The following is a 15,106-nucleotide window of genomic DNA, read 5'->3' on the forward strand; positions in this document are numbered from 1 at the left end:
TCGTTTTCAGTATTTTAAAAACGTCTTGCCCACCCCGTTGAATTAAGACTGTCTTCTTTTATGAGAAACGTGTACCCGAGTGCAGGTGTCCCCCACTGTCCAAAAGTAGAGCGTTTCTGTCAAGCTTTTTGTAAACCAAAACGGGATAAAGAAGCAATTGCCATTTCATAAACACGGAAATTCTCTTTGGGTATCTACTGGTTAGCAAAAACAGGTCCTAACGTAGGTTTTTCGTAAAAGTGAAGGGGCATGAAGCAGACTCGCAGAGAGCGGGGCCAGGCGTGCGTGAGCACGCGTGCGTGCATGTGTACACGCACACTCCTAACACCGAGGTACTTGTGTTTTCCCTGGTGGTAGGAGTAAATGCAGAGAACGCTTTTCTCCGTCTATTTAGTGGATGGACGAAAACTCGCAGAGAAGAAGTCTTGGACTCCAGCCCTACGGTGTCTGAGCTGGACTCCGGGCCAGAGTTGTGCCCACGGCCGTGGTGCTTCCTAGATTAGGAGGTGGACGTGGCTTCCTGTCACCAGGGGCAGCCCTCCGTTGCCAGGGCAGGCTCCTCTGCTTTGGTGACCTGCCAAGTGTCTACTCCCTCTGTGTCCCTCAGGGAAATTTATCTAGATGGGAAGAAAATCCCAGATGGAAGAGGGTACGTGAGTAGCAGCTGTGTACCCAAGCCAGGCTTTCCTGATGTTTTTTTGTTTATTTTTGAGAGAGAGAGAGACCGAGTGCGAGTGGGGGAGGGGCAGAGAGAGAGGGAGACACAGAATCTGAAGCAGGCTCTGAGCCGTCAGCACAGAGCCCGATGCGGGGCTCGAACCCACGTACCGTGAGATCATGACCTGAGCCGAAGTCGGACGCTCGACCGACTGAGCCCCCCAGGCGCCCCTCCTAACATTCTTCATTGGAGTTTTCAGATTAGGGTTCTTGAGACAGCTTTGTTCTCTGTAGGTATTCTGCTGATAATTACGATTTGTTGCCACCAGGTGGGCAGTACGCTTTCATTTTGTCCCCGTGGCTCTGAAGAATTTTTCTCGCGTTTAAATGAGTATTTAGCGTATTACAGCACATTTCTCATTTCATTATTCTTTTTACTTTAACGATTGGCGATACCACACACGCGTGGTCTCTAACTTAGGAATGTCGGATTTTCAGTTCACAAAAGGTAGCTTCAAAAATTCTTTTAAGCGTTTTGGTGCACTTTCCCTGGAAAGTAGGAAACCATCCTACTTGATTGTCTGACGGCACAGCATTGCCTCCCCCCCTTCAGTTCACCTGAGTCTCTCAGATGCTGGATCTTCCCCAAAAGAAGCGGCATTGGGGTCCGAGGTTCTACTACAGCGTGTGGACCCGACACCCCACTTCTCTGAGCCATATTTGTGTCGTAGAGGAGAGGTGCCCCAAGCCCACAGGATAACGGGCTAACCGCACAGTCTTACTCTGTGTGACGCCGCTTAAAACTCAAAGATCTCTTCTGACTGGAGAGGGTGGGCGAGAATAGCCGAACGGTCCTGGAAAAAGTAGAGGAGGGTTCAAAGCGTACCACCTGCTGCAGCCCCAAGACCGCGGGACAGGCGAGAGGACACTACCGTCGGGCCCTGGAGTGACACCGGGCGTCCGGAGATACACCCCGCGGTTCGCGGGCAGCTCATTTTCCGCAGGGAGCCGAGACCATCCAGTAGGCGAAGCCTGGGCTTCAGCAGGTGGTGCTGAGACACTGGAAAGAATGAGACCTCTCCTTCCCCTTTTACAGACGTTTGCCCCAAAACACATCAAAGACCCAAATGGTAGGAGCTGAAACTGGAAAACAGGCATAACTCCTCATGGCCTCGGGTGAGGCAGTGCCTCCTTGGACGGGACGCCTAGAGCACAAGGGACCAGAGGAAAACGGGCGCATTGACCTACAGCAGAGTCAGGACCCGGGTGCTTCGTGGAGCGCCGTCGGGAGCGCGAAAAGGCAATCCAGAAAATGGTTAAGAATATTTGTGAATCCTGTATCTGATAGGAATGTGTAAAGAGGTGCCATCATTCAACAATAGAAAGACCAGTCTTTTAAAGGGCAAAGGAGAGGATTTGAATAGACGTTTCTCCAGAGAAGATACACAGATGGTCCACGTGTTGAGGATATGGAGGAGTTAGAACCGTAATACATGTTTCTCTTGAATGTGATCATCCATGTGGGTAGTTGAACGATAATTTTACCTGCCCTGTGCTTTTTAAAATGTTTTTTAAGTTTATTTATGTTGAGAGTGAGAAAATGAGTGTGAATGAGGGGGAGGAGCAGAGACAGGGAGAGAGGGCGAGAGAGGGAACCCCGAGCAGGCTCCGTGCTGTCAGCACAGAGCCTGATGCCGGGCTCACTCCCACAAACCGTGAGGTCTTGACTCGAGCCGAAATCAGGAGTGGGACGCGTAACCCACTGAGCCCCCCGGGCGCCCCTGCCCTGTGGTTTTGAAGCATCTTGAAGTCACTGGCCAATCGACTTTGTCTAGTTGAGATTCCCGTTAAAAATGAAGTTGATTCCACAGCCTTAATGCCATCGCACAGGCGGCCCGAGTAGACCTTCGGTCGTGCAGATACGACGCAGGCAGCTGCCGGTCGCTAACCCTTAATGAGCAGGTGCCCTCTTGTCTTCGGTGCTCATTTCAGATTGCGAAAAACTGCCCGGTTCCGAGCAGACTTCCTATTTTGGCTTCAGGTTCAATATGAGTACGGCCCTTTTAACAGACTGGATTGTTTCCTTTTACGTAATCATGAGTTTGATCAGGCATGCTTTGGTCGTAAGTCTCATAGAAAGTAAGGAAGCAGAATCTCTGGGAATCGTAGACTTACGCCAAACACTGTATCCTCTTGCCCACGAATTGATTTGTGAAATGTTTCAACTCTAGCTGCCGACCACTAGTTTGAGGTAAGCTAAGGTCACCTTCGTCCCCTGGGGATCTAGTGGACAGTGATCAGCGTCAGATGCTCGCCCCAGCTCCTGAGCTCTTAGATTCCTTGTGGACTCTTAGCTCTACAGGCTGTGCGTTTGCTGTAGATGGACCTTCAGGGTCCGTACCGTGAAACGTCTTCTTGAGACGCTTCCGTGCAACAGCATTCGTGTGTGTGGCAGGCGAGTGCATTTTCACGTCTCTGTTTCCACATACCAGAGTTTGTGCCTCGGTAATTAAAACGGTCTTGTTAAAAAATGTTTTCTTGTGGTAGTGCTGTTACTGCCACTAAAGCATTGTTTATATGTTTATTTGTTTTTTTAAAAAATTTTTTTTTCAACGTTTTTTATTTATTTTTCGGACAGAGAGAAACAGAGCATGAACGGGGGAGGGGCAGAGAGAGAGGGAGACACAGAATCGGAAACAGGCTCCAGGCTCCGAGCCATCAGCCCAGAGCCTGACGCGGGGCTCGAACTCACAGACCGCGAGATCGTGACCTGGCTGAAGTCGGACGCTTAACCGACTGCGCCACCCAGGCGCCCCTGTTTATTTGAATATCACGGTTTCTTGGGAGAACAGGTTAGATATTACGGCTTACAGATTTCAAAGACAATAGATACATTCTTTTTGGACTGCAAGTTAAACTATTTTTGAGCCCTTTACACATAGAGGGACGTTATCTGATACTGTTCCGGGGGCTGGGGATACAACAAGTAAACGACACTCCGCCCCTGCCCCCCTGGAGCTCGAGTCCTGAGGCTGTTTGTTGATTGATAATAAAAGGTTTTATGTGTCCATAATGTGTTTCAAAATAAAACGTTCGTGTTAGTAGAACTGTCTCCCATCTGGCTTCAGAATTTCTAGGTGGTGTGATCACAGAGTTGTTCATTTGTGCGTGTTCACTTGTTGGTCTGTGCTGTTTGGTCTTCGTCGTGTTTTGTTAAAATAGGAGGTCATACGGTTAACATAGGTTAGAATCCATGACCTCACATGACCGAGTGCCCGCTCCGCGTAGCTCACTGGACGGGAGCTGGAGGTGCGGACGGGAAATACGATACCGTCCCTCCTTGGTGGGCTGACCCCGTAATTGGGGAAACCGGGGCACGTCATTACAGAGGGCCAGTAGTTCAGGAATGCGGTTCGGGTCTCTGTGCGGCGCCAGCTTGCGGTCGGGGCTCGAGGATCGGCACCGGGAGCAGGAGCGGGAAGGACGAGCCCCCGCCCTGGAGGAGCTCACCGGACAAGCTCCCACCCTGGAGGAGCGCACCGCTAAGCCAGGTTCAGGCAGACAGGCGGTTCCCACCGTGTGGGCAGCACCACTGGGGCGCACGGTAAGCTTCCTAATCCAGGTCGGGGCGTGGGGGTGGGGAAGAGTTGATGGTAGACGCTTAAAAATGAGAGTCAGCCCCGTGAAGAGTGGGACCCGAGGGCCGTGGGCAAGCATTCCACACGGAAAGGAGGCCGACGAGACCAGAGGCCAGAGACTGTGTGTGTTCAGAGAGACAGGCGCTTCGGGGCGGCTCTAGCAGGGGGAGGGTGCCGCCGGGCCTCCAGGCTTTGTCCTGGGGGTGAGTCACATCGCGGGGCGTGGGTTCCGTGCCGTGTCGAGTGTGGCCCGGAGAGGCACGCACGCGGCGGGCCCAGGATTTGGTGGGACTGGTCAGGGAGCCAGGGGTGATGAGTGAGCCTCGTGGAGAGGTGGGACGGCGTCTGTGGAGGAGGGGATACCCGAGCTGCTCCTGAGAAAGAAGAGCAGGTGGACCCAGGTGTGAGGAGGTCGAGGAAAGGGCCCTTGGGTCCCGGCCGTGGGTGGTGTGAACACAGGTGCCTGGCCCCACGGCGACCGTGGAGGGTCACTGTTTCGGAGCGGGATGGCGCGTGTGCTGGGTCACGTGACCGCCCCTGCCTGGTGACCGCGTCCCGGAGGGCTCAGTGAGGTAGGGTTTAGGTGCGGGAATTGGAACCTTGGTGCAGCCGGCCTTCGCTTCACTGCCTAAATGCGTCATTTTATTATCCCGCTTGTAACATTCTATCTACATTCTATCTACTACATCGACCTTGCCAGCATTTTAAAGGTTTTATGTGAAACATTCTGAGACTTTTAAACATGGTGCTCTACCCGGTCTTGCTTTCAGCCTTTTTTTGCCCTTGTTCTGAGAAATCTACATAGTTCGGACCCCAGCAATATTCAGAAGTTGGCCTGCGGCCATCTCCTGACACACTCCCGTAGAAAATACCCCAGGAGTATTTGTGTGCGTGCGTGCGTGCGTGCGTGCGTGTGTGCGTGTATGTGTGTGTATGAGTGCTTGCACCTTTTATTTCAAATACATAATTTAAAAAACCTAGGGAATGCCGTGCTAGATCTTGAGTCAGTGTTAACATATCGATACATGTTCTTCCAGATTTCCTGCGTGTGCACATCCACACGCACGTCACATGCACACATACGTTTGAGGAATAGGGGGTCATGTTATGTAATCGGCTTTGTAACTCCGTGTAAGCCTCTTTCCGGGCTAACGGAGTCCTCAGTGGCCCTCACAGGAACAGACTGGTGGGGTGGGAGGGGGACGGCCACCAACCAGTGTCAGAACCTTGCCGAATAATTAAACTGTACCTCCTTCCTGTTTTGTCAGCTTCAGTATCAGATACGGCACAGCAGCCATCTGAAGAGCAAAGCAAGTCTCTTGAAAAGCCAAAACAGAAAAAGAACCGCTGTTTCATGTGCAGGAAGAAAGTAGGACTTACTGGTAAGGGCCGAAGTGCAGTGGCGTCAGCCTCAGAGCGTTCTTTAAAATACCGCGTGCCTTACTGTTCCAGGCCCCGGGAGGTTCACGTGTGTTCCCATGAGAGCTAATCCTGGATTCATTCCCGCTTCTGGGTTTTCTTAAAGTAGCTTTAATTGTATACCTGAGAGTGACATGAATAGATGCTCTTTTACTGGTCCATCCCAGCAGAGTCTTCGAATGTCAGACGGGTCGGGCCCGGGCGCCAGGTGCTCCGAGGGCCAGAGAGTGCACACAGGAGGGGACCCAAGCTCGGCCGGCCCCGCTGTGAGACGCACGGTTACTCGGGGAGGGAGAAAACGTAGAGAGATGCCACTTGGGTGTGGAGCAGAGGAAGCACAGTCAGCAGACTGTGGGAAGTCGGACAGGTGCCGCGGTTCACCCGAAGGGAAGAGGGGGGTGTAGGAGCCCGTCACGGAAAGCACCACGACGGCAGCACGTTTGAGGCAGGCCCTGAAGGAGGGCTGGGACCCAGAGCTGATGGAGTAGGGGCGTTTCAGACAGAAAGAACAGCTCGACCAGAAGGTCGGAGGAAGGAAAGAACGGGGCCTCGTCAGGGGCCGCGGATGGGGAGTGTGGCCGCGGCACGGAGCGCGTGAACGGGGGCGTCGGATACGCGGTGAGACAGAAACACGGACAGGCTCACGATGCGCACTGTGCTTCCTGGCGGACGGCGGTCACAGCTTCTAAACAACGACCATTTCTCGCTGTGTGCGTGCCGGGCGCCGTGCTCTGTGCTCCGTAGCATAAGAACTTGACGTACAGAGCTGACAAGACCGGATAAAATCGGATGCTTTTTAGGAAGGGTTCTCCCGCCAAGGAGTAGGTTGGAGACCAAGTGGAAAGGGGATTATAATCTGATGTCAGAGACACTTAAGACTGGCCCGTACTTGGGCAGATGTGTTTATTTAGAGAATACAAGCACGGACAAATAAGACATTTCGAAATAGACGTACTTAGTGTCAAATACAGTCTTTCTGAGTCTCAGAAACACTCGGGCTTCGTGATGGGAAGGTGGAGACTCAGTAATTTTCATCTTGTCCGGTCTGTCGGTCTGGCGTTAGAGTTGGCTTCATTTTCCATTCATTGTCACGAGGGGACAGAATGTGTTTCTGAAACAGACAAAAAGGTGGTAGAGGAAACTTCCATCAAATGTCAGTGTTCAAAATGTCGATTCCTGTGCTCCGTTTCCAGCAGCTCCGTCACATCAAAGCACTCCGTTATGAGAAGCAGGACCGGTTTTCTATAAAGGCCCTCCCCCCACACTCGAGATCTCTCTTTCGGCTTCAGCCCTGTGGGCATTTCCCTAAAATTAAATCGCATTATTGCACGTTTACCGTGTGTTAAGTGCTCACCACGTCCCCCATTCGGTCCCTACAGTAACTTACTCCAAAGTTACAGATGCAGAAACTGAGGCTCGGAGAAGCTCGGTAACTGGCCCGCGTTAGTCAGCGAGCGGATTCACGCTGAGGCGGCCCTGACGCACCCCTGCTCCTGCTCGCACCCCTGCTCCTAGTCGCGCTGAGCCGCGGGAGCCCTGCCCCCACAGGGGTCTGCCGCCGGAAGCCAGCGTGGATCCAGGCCTCCCAGAAGTTTCCTTACACCTTCTTCACTAAATTTTAAGGTTGCCTCTGACGGTGTGCTTTCCTGCACACTTAGAATTTGGATTTGAGAACCGTTTTACATTCGGTGCAGCGATCCCGACTTTGGTAGGAAGTAATTGTGGCCACGTCCCAGGTGGAGACCCGAGCGCAGGGCAGCGGTTGTGATTTGCCGTGCTACGCACCTGCATTTGTAGGGTAGGAACGAGGAAGGAAGCGATCAGCTGGTGCAGTCTGAACCGAAACCGTTACTAGGTCCTGCACCTGCCCAGCGTGATTGTTTAGACGCCGCGCTGCGTAGCCGATGCTGTTAGTGTTGACGGTGCTAAGGCACCGCGCCGTCAGTCCCTCCCTCCCGCTCACGCATGTGTACTGATCCGTTTGCAGGGTTTGAATGCCGGTGTGGACATGTGTACTGTGGTGTACATCGTTACTCAGACGTGCACAATTGCTCGTACAATTACAAAGCTGATGCCGCGGAGAAAATCAGAAAAGAAAACCCGGTAGTTGTCGGCGAAAAGATCCAGAAGATTTGAACTCCTGCTGGAATACAAACTCCTTTGACCATCTGCAAACTAAAAGTTGACTTGAGGTCTTTTTTCCTAGTCCTGGGGAGTATAGAGCAGTGTGCGTGGCACAGACCTTTTAATCATGCATGTCAACCAGAAGAATAGATTTTTGGTTTTGTTTTGAAAATGACTCTGAACATTTATTTCCATTGCAGTTTCTGTGGCTGAAAAGACTTAAGTAAACTTTACAAGTATTATCCTTCTAAGATCATTTTAATTTTAGTTGAGCGCAGAGGGCTTTTATAACAAACGTGGAGACCTTTCGGAGGGCTGTGATTTTTCCAGTATTAAACATGCATGCGTTGAACTTGCAGTTTATTTTTCTCATTGTGTGTGTATATAGAGCTTTTCTCTGCAGCACGATTTCTCTTTTGATAACGCCCGTTAGGGCACAGCTAGTTACCAGTAACTGAATGTATCTTAATCATTATGGCTGCTTCTGTTGTTTCATTAACAAAGGTTATACCTGTGTTAGCATATAGTTTCTTTGCACCCACTATTTATGTCTGAATCATTTGTCACAGGAGAGTGTGTGCCGATGAGATTCTACGTCTGTGTGTTTCTGAATTGTTTGAGCGAGGGAAGGAACGGCTGTGTGCGTTTCATCGCCGACCGCAGGCTTCTTTCGGTAGCGTTCACCGGTCTGGGTGTGTACACGATACGAAGAATGATCTGGAGTAATCGTGCTGTGTTTATGTTTACCCCACCTGTCTGTGATTAAATAAAAAGGAAAACCGTACGCTCCCTTGTTCTCCCGTTTCTCTTACTCTTGCTGGCGGCTCACCTTGACCTGTGGTGCTTTCGTTTCTCCTCCGCTGACTCCCCGCAGCTGCCGCCGCTGCCCTCGTCACGTCCGCTTGCGACCGATCTTGCCACGGTGAGTGGTGATCTCCCGTCGCTTTGCGTGGAGGACCTCAGCGTTTCTTTAACGCCAAGGACTGCTTTCAGTCGCTCAGAGATCACATTCTCCAGCTCTGCTCCTCAGCCCGTCACGCCGAGTTAGCGTCTGGTCAGGAAGGAGCTCCTTTTTCTGGTCGAATTCGAAGCGGAAAGGGCCTAAATCAAACACGGCAGCTACAGGATTGTGGACGAGAGAGACCGTCTGTCCCATGGGTTTCACACTTTATCTGCCAGCCAGCCGTTTTTACCCATGAAATACTACATAAAACAGATGAAAAGCACTATTTTACAATACAGATTTCTAGGTTTAAGTTTGTCTACCACTTCTTGGATGTAATGATGGCTTAGCGTTAAAATCTGTAAATGTGACGTATTTAAATGTAATCTGTCAATTTGCTACATGAACAGATTCAAGAGAGAAAACCGTTCTGACTAGCTCAGCAGATTCAGGTTAAGCACCTAACAGAATTCAACACCCACTCATGATGAAAACTCTTGGTAAGTCAGAACCAGGAAGGAATTTCCTTAAGCTGATGGTTTCTGTGTAAAACCAAACAAAGAAATGAAAAGCGGCCATCTTCCAAAAAGAGGAAGCTCATTCCCTTTTAAAGTCAGGAACACAGGGCTGCCTGCGGGGAGTTGGAGATCTGTGTTCAGTAGAGTCAAAACAGAGTCAGTCATAGGAAGCAGGAAGGAGGAGATGCTCGGTATTTGCATGTTAATCTGTTTGTTCTTACAGAAAGTCTAAAGGAATCTAGAGAAAGTACTAGAAATAGAGGGTGTAGTTAGGTAGCGAGGTGTGGCATTACCTCTCAGAAGCCAGGTGCATTTCTTTATGGCAATAACTAGAAAGCCAGAAGATACCTTTTATGGCAGTATCATCACCAAGTACCTAGGATGTTAGCAATACATACTGAAGGCCTCTTTAAGAAAACCCTAGGGGCACCTCAGTGGCTCAGCCAGTTAAATCTCCGACTCTTGATTTCGGCTCAGGTCATGACTTCACGGTCCATGAGTTCGAGCCCCCTCGTGGGGCTCTGCACCAAGAGTCTAGGACCTGCTTGGGATTCTCCCTCCTTTCTCTCTCTCTCTCTCTCTCTCTCTCCCTCCCTCTCCCTCTCTCTCTCTCTCTCTCTCTCTCTCCTCTCCTCTCCTCTCTCTCTCAAACTTCAGAACTTTTTTCCTTTTTTTTTTAAAGCATTATTAAGAGACAATAACTAAGACCTCAGTAAATAGGAAGACACACGTTAATAGCTAGGAAGACAATAGAAAGTTGTCATGTGTCCCCAAATGGACCTATAGATTCAAATATATTCCAATCAAAATCACACCAAGTTTTCTCATGGAACTTGTTAAAGTAATTTCAAAATAAAAGGTGAAAGATCGCCAAGGGCTACAGCGTTTCAGAAAAGAAAAGGCAGGGCGGGGGACACTTGTCCTGTCGGATGTTAAGACCTGTTCACATGAAGCTATGTTAACGAAGAGAGCTCGGTGTGAGCCAAGGGCTGTACACGTTTCCTAGTGGAGCAGCCCAGAATGCCCAGAGAAGGGCACAAGTGGACTGGACTTCCGCGTAAGAGGTGGCACGTCACATTGGGGAAAGAATGATAATTGGAGCTGAAATGACTGGGTATGTATCTGTGGGAAAGGGTGAAAGTTGATTTCCTACCCCATGCCATAGGAAGTTAATGTCTTAAATGTAACACAAAATTTTAAGACCTGGGGGAAAAAAGCAAAGATAACTGCTGCTTTGCCCTTGAGACGTGAAGCATGAGCTGAAAGTTCTACTGACAAATCTGGCATTAAAATGAGGTGTTTTACACCCAGGAATACATTTAACCAAGGAGGAGAAAGACCTGCACACAGAAGACCTGGGTGAAAAAAATGGAAGCTGGTAACGAACAGAAAGATCCTCTGTGCTCACGGATTTGAAGAAATAATGTCGTCAGAATGCCCATAATACCCGAAGCAGTCTACAGACTCCATGCCGTCCCTTTCAACACACCAATAGCATTTTTCACAGAATCAGAATAAATGATTGTAAAATCAGGAACCACGAGAGGCCAAGAAACCAAATCAGTCTTGAGAAGAACAAAGGTGGAGGTACCACGTTCCTGGATGTTAAACTATACTACGGCTACGAGAAAACCAGGGCGACAAAAGCAGAAAGAAACAACTGGGGCTCCATCAAACTAAAAAGCTTTCACATGGTGAAAGAAACCATGGACAGAATGAAAAGGCAACCTATTGAATGGGAGAAGAGATTTGCAAATGACATATATGGTAAGGGGTCAATATCCAAAATATGTAAAGAAGTGCAGCTGAACACCCCCCAAAAATACTTGATTTAAAAAAAAAAAAAAAAGGCAGAAGACCTGAGTAGAAACTTCTCCAAAGAAGACATCCAGACGGCCAACACACACATGAAAAGATGCTCAACGTCACTCGTCATCAGAGAAATGCCAATCAAAACCACAACGAGGTACCACCTCAACAGCTGTCAGAGTGGCCAACATTAACAACTCGGGAGACACAGGTGTTGGCGATGCGGAGAAAGGGGAACCCTCGTGCACGGTTGGTGGGAATGCACACTGGTGTGGCCGCTGTGGAGAACAGTGTGGAGGTCTCTCGACGAAAAGTAAATATACCATACGATCCAGCAGTTCTACTTTGGAGTGTTTACTTCAGGAAGACAAGCTAATTCAGCAAGATAAACGCAGCTTCGTTGTTTATTGCAGTATTATTTGTAAGAGCCAAGACACGGAAGCACCCTAGGGTCCCGTCGACCTATGAACGGATTAAGATGTATATATATACAATGGGACGGTAGTCAATCGTAAGAAATGAGCTCTTGCCATTTGCACAACATGGATGGACTTAGAGGTTATTTTGCGAAGTGAAATAAAGAAACACTGGGCACCTGGGTGGCTCAGTTAGTTAAGCGTCCGACTTCGGCTCAGGTCATGATTTCGTGCCCCATGTCGGGCTCTGGGCTGACAGCTCGGAGCCCGGAGCCTGCTTCGGATTCTGTGTCTCCCTCTCTCTCTGCCCCTCCCCTGCTCACACTCTAGCTCTCTCAAATGAATGAACATTAAAATTAAAAAAAAAAAAAAAGATAAATATTGTATGATTTCACTCACGTGGAATAAAAAATGAACAAACAAACAGACTTCAGTACAGAGAACAGACTGGTGGCTGGTGGCTGCCAGGGGGGTCTGGGGGTGGTCTGGCAGGTGAATACGTGAAAAGCATGAAGACGTACAAAATTCAGGTTATAAGTCACAGGGATGGAAAGTACAGCACCGGGAACGTAGTCAGTATTGTAACACCTGTATGGTGACACGTTGTAACTACACGGACCCTGATGAGCTTTTTAAATGTATGTGAGTGTCCAATCACAATGGCAAACACACCGGAAACTCACAGAATATCCTATGTCAACTATATTTCCACTTTAAAAAGAAAGGAAGATGAAGTGTTTTATGCACTAATAGATAATTTCTTTAATGTTTATTTTTGAGAGCGAGCACATCTCTCACAAGCTGTGAGATCACAACCTGAGCCAAAGTCGGACGCTTAATCGACTGAGCCACCCAGACACCCCCGCTCTAATAGATGATAAAGTGTCTTCAAAGAAAGTGAAAAGCTGAGTTACAAACTGGGAGAAATTACAGTGCAAATCAACACGAGTGGCATCAGTGAGGTGCCATTTTACATCCGTTCAATTGGCAAAGATTTAACAGTCTGACGGTATCTAGGGTTGGAGGGATCCCGCGTCGTTTCTTATAAGCTGCTGGTGTCACTCAGAAGTGGGTCAGTCCTTTAGAAGATGTGTTATCTTTTAGGGTTGGACTTCGCACATCCTGTAATCCAGAAATGTCAGCCCTAAGTGTGTACTGAGGGAAAACTTGCACACGGATAACAGAAACAGAAGGCCTGGTAAGCCTTAGAGATGTAGTGAGCAGAAAGGTCTCAAAATATACAGCATGCTCGCCTATAAAAAGGTGAGTAAAATACACTTCTTTTCGAGTCCTGTAGATGTGACTTACAGGAGGAAAAAGGACCGTGCTGAAGAGAAACGTAAGGATGGAATGCTTACAAGGGAGGAGGCAGGTACCGTGTGGTCAAGCCCCCAACATTTTTGAGAAGTCCATTCAGGACACTTAACATTGGACGTAACTAAAGGCAGACCATGTGTGAACCAGTGCTGAAGGTCATGAACCAAAGATTAGAACTAACCCAATTTTCTGTACCCAAGGTCCAAAGTGTTAAAATGTTATCTCTAAAGCTGTTTTGATGAGCACGTTGTGGGATTAAGGGTTACGTACGAAATGACATTGAATCAGCCCCAGCATTCAATTTGCAGTTCACTCTTTAAAAAATTTTTTTGATGTTTACTTTTTTAGAGATGGGGGAGGGGCAGAGAGAGAGAGGGAGGCACAGAATCCGAAGCAGCTCCAGGTTCCCAGCCGTCAGCACAGAGCCAGACACGCGGCTGGAACTCATGAACTGCGAGATCATGACCTGAGCCGAAGTCAGATGCTTAACCCACTGAGCCACTGAGGGGCCCCTGTAATTTCGGGCTTTTTGCTTTTTTGTTTGTTTGTTTTTTGTTTTTACCAAATTGTCACCAAAAAGCCGTTCCCACAAAGTCCTCTGGCTTCACCTTCACACCTAAATATTAAAGTCACAAATCACAAACTGTGTTGTTGTTCGGTCTTCATACCTAATTTGGGATTTCTGTACTCAAATCTAGCAAAGTGTCCTTTCCCCCAGTTTTCCCGGAACCCTAACTTTTGTACTGGGGAGTGCAATCTTGAAACTATTCCTGTGGTCTAAGCTCAAGTCTCAGAAGACACGTTCTTCCTGATGTGAAGACGGTTTATACTGAAGTGATAATCGCTGGACGGCCCCTTTTCTCATAGGTTGCCTAGAACATCTAAGTAGATATTCTTAGGGATTTAAAGAGGGACTCCTGTAGTTGTATCTTTTCAAAGACTGGCTGGCTCCCTGGCCTTGTTTTCCGTCTTTCATTAACACACAGAACGAGAGAAATTTAGAGACTCGGCGGAATGGAGGAAAGCCAAGGATGCAGAGAGGAGACGGATAGAATCTAACCAACAAAACCTGGTAAACCATGTAGAGGGCAGCCTCCCAAAAGGCCACTGACATCTATAACATTAAAACGTGGCCCTATGAGACATGAGAGGCCACTACTGCCGTTCCCATGGGCATCGTAAGAGTAAAGGGATACCGTGAACAACTCTGCTTACAGTGATGACTTAGATGAAATGGACCACTTCCTTGAAAGGCATAATTACAAAAACAGGAGAAAGAACTCACCTAACAGGCCTTTATCAAAAGAAATTTAATCAGGGGCGCCTGGGTGGCTCAGTCGGTTAAGCATCTGACTTGGGCTCAGGTCACGATCTCACAGTCCGTGAGTTTGAGCCCCATGTCGGGCTCTGTGCTGGCAGCTCAGAGCCTGGAGCCTGCTTTGGATTCTGTGTCTGCGTCTCTCTGCCTCTCCCCTGCTTGAGCTCTTTCTCAAAAATAAAAACATTTTTTAAAATGTTAAATACTTTTTAAAAATAAATCAAAATTGTCAATTCTTTAAAAAATAACATCCCTGGGACAAATAAGCGATTATAGCAAGGTTGCAGGGTTACGAGGATAATACACAAAAGCCAGTTGACATAATAAATACCAACAACAAAAAATTTGAAATTAATACACCATTTTCCATTAGTGCTTGAAAAAACATGGAATACTTTAGTAAAAGTCTAACAAAAATGTACAAGATGTCTGTGAGGAAGACTACAAAATTAATGAAGAAAAATCAAAGAAGATCTAAACAACTGGAGAACTATTCCATGTTCATTGAAGGACGACTTAGTATTGTCACTTCTTCCCGACTTGATTTATAAATTCAACCCAATTCCGACCCAAATCTCAGCCAGCTGTTTTGTGGATACTGATGAAAGTGATTCAGAAGTTGGATGGAGAGGCAAACAGCCCAGAAGAGCCAGTACGGCAAAACTATAGAACTTCTAGAAAACAAAATCTAGATGACTTTGGGTTTGATGATTTTTTTAGATAAAACCTCAAAATCATGCTACACTGAGAAAAAATTGATAGGTTGTACTTCACCAAAGCTAAAAATTGCTCTGCAGAAGACCCCGTTAAGAGAATGAAAAGGCAAGCCACAGATGGGGAAGAAAATATTGGCAGAACACATATCTGATACAGGACTTTTATTCAAAATGTATAAATAACTCTTAAACCTTAACTCTAAGAAACAACCCAATTAAAAGATGGGCAAA

The 15,106-nt window shown here is 48.0% G+C and overlaps 1 protein-coding gene across 8 annotated transcripts in view; it reads left to right on the plus strand.

The window, feature by feature from the left end:
* ZFAND6 (zinc finger AN1-type containing 6) overlaps positions 1-8,619 on the plus strand; it is a 74,551-nt gene extending 65,932 nt beyond the window's left edge. For all 8 annotated transcript variants that reach the window (XM_042987893.1, XM_042987894.1, XM_042987895.1 and 5 more), the window contains 2 exons: positions 5,564-5,677; positions 7,702-8,619. In XM_042987893.1, the coding sequence (XP_042843827.1) occupies positions 5,564-5,677; positions 7,702-7,850 (263 nt within the window). In that variant the 3' untranslated portion in view covers positions 7,851-8,619. The remainder of the gene's footprint in view (positions 1-5,563; positions 5,678-7,701) is intronic.
* The last annotated feature ends 6,487 nt before the right edge of the window (positions 8,620-15,106 follow it).

Source organism: Panthera tigris, chromosome B3 (assembly GCF_018350195.1).
Source record: "Panthera tigris isolate Pti1 chromosome B3, P.tigris_Pti1_mat1.1, whole genome shotgun sequence".
Taxonomy (NCBI): domain Eukaryota; kingdom Metazoa; phylum Chordata; class Mammalia; order Carnivora; family Felidae; genus Panthera; species Panthera tigris.